Genomic DNA, 6012 nt, shown 5'->3' with positions numbered 1-6012 from the left:
GTTTTTTTTCAGAAACTTTTTTTTTTCAAAAACCAATTTTTTTTAAAAACTATAATTAAATAAAGTGTGTTTTTCAAAAATCTGTTTTTGAAATTTCAAAACTCTTTTATAGGAAACTGTCTTTTACACAAAATCTGTTTTAAAAAAACGTATTTACAGTTTTTAAATTTTCAAAACTATTTGTGTAAATATAATTCTTTCAAAATTTCTCAAAATTATATTTACAGTTTTTAAGTGAATAAAGTGTGTTTTTTGGAAAACTATTTTTTTAACTGTTTCTAACATAAACTGTTTTTTTTCCCCTTCAAAAACCGTTTTTTCAAAAAATATGCGTGAAATGAAGGAAAAAAGTTTGGAAGGCCCATTGGTTTTGATTATGGATAAAAAATAATTAATGTGGAATTTGACATTGCTAACTTTAGCAACCTCTAAATAGATAATCAAAATCTGATGTGGCATGTTTTGATTATTCACATTTGCTTATTCCACTGCTGATGCTCTTAGCTCCTGTAAGACTGTTTTCTTTTGATGATTTTCATTTTTGATTATCGATGTCAATGAATTTCTTATTCCTGAAAACAAAAAGTGAAATGTACAGTGTAGCCAAAATTGATAAGTGGGAAAAAAAAAAAAAGAACTTCTAGCTCCTTGATATATATTGTTTGAATAAAATAAAATTCTAGCCCAACACCACAACCACCACTAAAATTTTCAATACCAACATGAAATTCATTTACTAAATTGTATTTTTAGCCGCATATAAAAGTAAAAAAAATGCCTTCAAGAATTAGTAACCAACATCATGTTCTTGAACTCATCAAAATCCAACAGCCCATCTGAATTCATATCATACACATTGATCATGCTCCTGCAATCCTTCCCACAATCCTCGCTCCAAAATCCTAATCTCGACAGAACGCTCTGAAGCTCATCGCATGAAATGTAGCCGTCGCCATTCAAGTCATACACTTCAAATGCCTTGGCAAGATCTCCCTCCACATCATCCTTTCCCTCATTCTCACCCTCTCCAATTTGATCATCACCATTAATGTTATGCTTTACAATGGTGTCATAGAAACATAAGAAGTCGATTAGGTCGAGCCTCGTTTTCCCTACCAGTGCTTGGAGCTCGTCGTGTGTGGAATGAGCCCCGATCCTCTCGAGAAGGGATTTGAGCTCGTCAAGGCTCACGAATCCATCGCCGTTCTGGTCTAGCTTCTCGAATATCCTGTGCAAGTCATTGGTGTTGAGAGGAGACATGGTGGTGCAAGTCATTTGTAACTTAATTAACTAGAAAACAAGAGCGACCAGAAATTTATGTTCATGGGAGATTTAAGATAATTAGCAGAGATATCGCAGTTTAAGAAATGGAACAAGCTTACGAAAGAAAATAAGGAATGGGTGTTTGAAATGTTAATTAATGTTAAGTTGCACATTCTATAGAGAGGCGGAATAAGGGTATTTATAGAGATCCAGAGAGAGAGAGAGAGAGAGAGAGAGAGAGAGAGAGAGAGAGAGAGTACCTTGTACGAAGGGAATTAAGTCAGAGCTTGACAAATTGATCAAACGTGTGTTGATTGTTTCATTTCGTTATTACGTGGAAAGACTATACGAAGTTTCCAGAAAAACACGTAGATTTTTCCTCAGAAGGTCTCTTTTTAGGAGCCTGCTCTTATTTAATTTTAATTTTTCGTGATTTGTGAGTTTTGTGTCGAATTTTTGTGGATTAGTGATTGAACTCGAGGAGAGGAATCAGAAAACCCAACATTTTTTACTTTTTTTTTTTGATCGGCAAAAGAATTTTATTAGAACTCGATAAGGGTACATCGAGAAGGATGGAGCGAGCATCATAGACAATCATATGCAAACCACCATCCAAAATTTTTTACTTTTACCCAAACAATTTTGGTAATATCCAAGATAAAGTTCTAAAAGCCGGATTCAGCCTCTCGTTGAGACGAATCAATAAACTAGAAAAGTTTGGCATAAAACTAATAAACGCGAAAAAAATTAAATAAGGACAAAACGCCAAAAAGCCCCTGAAGCCCTTAGGAGAACAAGGCCTCCATTCTTTTGCTTAGTGATTTTCGCCTCTGATGGTAAAACACAAGCGTCTTTTTATTGACAACATAATATGTTGTCAATAATAAGCTAAAGAAAGTGTCAGCCTATTTAGTGGCCTAGCTGTAGGATTGTTTTTCAGTTATCAAAAAAAAAAAGTGCCGGCCTACTGATAAAAAAAAAAAGCTAAAGAAAGCGCCACACACGCTCCAATTAATGCAGTTTTTACATTTTCTAATATACTTTCACACATTTTAATATGCTTTTCACATATTTCGATATATATATTTTTAACCTTAATGACAACTCAATGGACTGTTTTTAGCATTTTTAAGAAATTAATGATGACTTTTCCGAACGAGGAATCTAAATTTGAAGACTACTGATAATATTAAGAGAATATACAGACGGGGCAAAGGCAACTTCATGTTATTATTAGCCTATTCTTTTGCCTTTAGTAGACTTTTTAAAGTTTTTCGTCAATATAGCAAGGCTTCTGCTTTGCCAACCTCAAGGGTTTGGCTAAGTTCCGCTAAGGACTTTCGGAATTCTTGAGTTTTTTATTGTATTGTCTTTAGTCAATTTTGTTTTTTTTTGTATTTCTTAGCTTTGCGCCTAACTTTTGTGGATTATTGTATCGTCTCGCCAGACGAATTAGAAGAGTAAAAAATTATGATTTTTATCCAAATATTTTTACAAATATTCAAAATAAAGCTCAAAAAGACGGAAAAGTAGCTTGTTCCCCTAAACTCTTACGTCCGATTTACACCGTCAGTGAAAAAGCTCTTGGGTTCAATTTTTCAGGGTCTCAATATTAATCAAGGTGCTTATATACACGCGGTTATTAAGAAATACTACTCTCTTGACTTTTGGTAGAAGAAAAAAAAACCCAAGTCTATACTCATAATAGTCGGCATTCAAATTACTGAGTAAACGTGTGAAACGTGAAAGCAATTATCACCCAACTACCCAACTACTGATAGGTTCTCTCTTGCCTTTTTCCCTTTGCGTATTTAAGGCTCAACTGATAGAACCCTCTTAGACTCCGTTTGATAATGGGTTTGAAGGTTGGGATGGGACTACTAATTTTATGAGAATATTAATACTTTGTTTGATAACAAAAAAGGGTCTGGACTAGTAGTTCAATAGTCCATTGGAATGTCTAAGCCGGCCATTAGGGGTATTAGGAATACCCTTTTGGAGATGGTATTGGTAATCCCAACCCATCCTCTCCTCATTATCAACTCCTTTTCATTACCAATTTCTTCTATCAATCCAATTCCATCATCTAATCTCATCTCAAACAAGCATAATATTAATAATCTCATCCCAAACAAACATATTTATTATCAATCCCTTCTCATTACCAATCTCAATTCTAATCTCATCTCCTTACGAATCTCATTCATCTATCACTGTTATCAAACGAGGCTTTAAATTATACCTAATATCAGGCGTGAATTAGTTATAGCAATTTCGTTTGGCCAATAGAGCTGTGACAGCTACTCTTCAAGCAGAGCCATGTGGCGCTCCACAGGCCTTTTCCACCGCACATTTGTGTGTGAGCCACACATTCAGTGGTGGAGAGGCCCCTAGAGGCTGGAGCACCATGTGACGGTGCTCTAATAACAAGTAGTCATTTTCCCTATAGTCGGAAATCACTACAAAAAAATGAAGAGTGTTATTGAATTCATCAACTGCATGTCACATAATCGTCCACCTATCCTACTATAAGGCGAACGAGTTCCACCGTTTGTTTTTTTTTTTTCCGGCAAAAGATGAAATTTTATTAAAACACGGAGAAAGGGGAAGAGGGTCCAACAAAGAGTTGGAAAATACACCACATGAGCATAGCCCAAAACACCTAAAGGTCTACCAGGGATTAAACAAAATAAGACAATACAGTATAACCCAGCACCCAGATAAGTCAAATAAAGTCCAAACGCCTAAATCCGGCCCAAACCTGGGCCGGCCCACCCTAACCAAACCCAAAACTCTAACTACACCAGCAACCACCACCGCACAAATCACCGGAGCCCAGCCTCGCCGTTAAGCCAAGCCGGCCTCTCCCAGATGTAGAGGTCGGCGGCGGGAACTGGCCTACGGCAGTGAAGGGCGAAGCAGGTAATGCCTGGGGCCAACCACAACCAAACAACATCAAACCCAAAACAGTCCCCTGCAACACAAACATCATAAGAAAACACAATCTTCAACACCAACAATGCCACTCCTCCAGAGCAACGAGATACCAGCCCCTTGCCCGATTGAGAGCTCAGAGGGCCGCCGATCGGACTTCGGCACACAAAACGACCAAAGCAAACAACCATGGGAGCTGCATCCACCTCACCACCGCCGGACTGGACCACCACCGAACAAAGATTGCCATCTTTACCGATCGATTTTGGAAATAAGGACACCTGCAAAACAAGATTAGAAACAAAACTAGCTACACCTCCAAAGACCCAAACTGCCACCCTCCACCACCATCCACCTCGGATTAATCTATACCACCAATCCACCACCACCAACCGCGGCACAAGACATGCCACCCAACGCCGTTAGGCATCTGGAGGAGACCAGGGAGACCTCCGGTCAGAGGCGACAGCAGTCGCCCCACCCTCCACGCAGAGGAGAGCGTAGGCCCAGAACGCAGAAACGGGGAGGGGAGTGGAGATCAATGCTGGAAGAAGAGGAGGAGGGAGAGAGAGGTAGAAAGGAGAATAGGAGGAAAGGGGAGCCCGGGGGAGGAGGGATGGCAGCGCCCCCCACCACCCGCGGCGGCTAAAAGGGTTACCTTAGTTTCCAGAGAGAGCAAGAGAAAAGATATACAAGATTTTTAAAGGGGTAGAGGGTGTTCCACTCTCAAAAAAAAGTACTTTTTGGAAAAAAAGAAGAAAATTTTAAGTTCAAAAATTATTTGCTTAATGTGTTTACGCAAATAATTTTCCTACCAATATGAATCTTATTTGATAGATCTCATTAAAATCTTTTAAATGGTGTAAAAAAAATTGAAAAAATATTTTTCATTTTCATTATATTTGAGTCTGAAATTACATTCTTTTTTCAAAAAGTACTTTTTTTGAAAAGTGGAACACCTCCTAAAAAACTTAGTTCCACCGTTTGTTCAAAGTAGAAACTATGAAACACGGAAACCTCGGCCGAAGGAAAGAGAGCTCAACCACCCCGCCATTCCTGAACAATTTTCCTTCTCCCTCTCATCAAATATCCTGTGAATTTGTGGTTGGAAAGTTTAGGGTCCACAGGCTTGGGGTCCATTAATGGAGGTTGCATGTGGATGTCCCTTCGTCATTGTGCTGAGGTCAGTGGCAGTAAGTCCGTTTGGACACCGCCACACCGACTTCTTTAGCTTCTAGTTCCCCTTTCAAACAAAAAAAATTGGTCGAGAAATTGAAAAGGTAAAAAATTACGGTACTAATCATAATTTAGAAAAGAAACGTTAAGGGAAATTTACACAATGAAGAGAGCGAAAAAATCACAACATGAAGAAGAAGCCTGAAATGGAAGAGGCGTCATCCATGCAATCCTAGACCAATGTAAAGAAACATTCCCAAGAAAAGAATATAATACTCCCTCCGTCCCTTTTTAAGTGTCCTGCTTCGTAATTCCAACTTATTAAAAAGACATCATCATTATACCTTTCACGTCAACTTTTTCCTCCACTTTCCCTACTTACCCATCATCATTACACTTTTACTCACTCACTTTTTAAAAAGAAATCTACTTTTAGGGGTAAAATAGACAATGCACCAACTTTTACCCACTAACTTTACAAAATGGACACTTATTAAGGGATAGCCCAAAATGGAATACTGGACTCTAAAAAAGGGACGGAGGGAGTAATAATAATAATAATAATAATAATAATAATAATAATAATAACAGCACAGAGAGAGAGAGAGAGAGAGAGAGAGAGAGAGAGAGAGAGAGAGA

The 6012-nt window shown here is 38.0% G+C and overlaps 1 protein-coding gene across 1 annotated transcript; it reads right to left on the bottom strand.

Annotated features, from left to right (window-relative positions):
• Window positions 1-629: 629 nt before the first annotated feature.
• LOC131307324 (probable calcium-binding protein CML44) lies at window positions 630-1301 on the bottom strand. Its single transcript, XM_058333772.1, has one exon. The coding sequence runs from the start codon at window positions 1273-1275 to the stop codon at window positions 781-783; it is 495 nt and encodes a 164-aa protein (XP_058189755.1). The 5' UTR covers window positions 1276-1301; the 3' UTR covers window positions 630-780.
• Window positions 1302-6012: the final 4711 nt, after the last annotated feature.

The sequence above is a fragment of the Rhododendron vialii genome, chromosome 11a (assembly GCF_030253575.1).
Source record: "Rhododendron vialii isolate Sample 1 chromosome 11a, ASM3025357v1".
NCBI classification, from domain to species: domain Eukaryota; kingdom Viridiplantae; phylum Streptophyta; class Magnoliopsida; order Ericales; family Ericaceae; genus Rhododendron; species Rhododendron vialii.
This window is presented reverse-complemented; position numbering and strand designations above follow the sequence as displayed.

What these genes read in the sequence shown, in the direction of transcription:
- LOC131307324 (XM_058333772.1), bottom strand. Translation starts at nt 1,275, where the DNA reads ATGACTTGCACCACCATGTCTCCTCTCAACACCAATGACTTGCACAGG.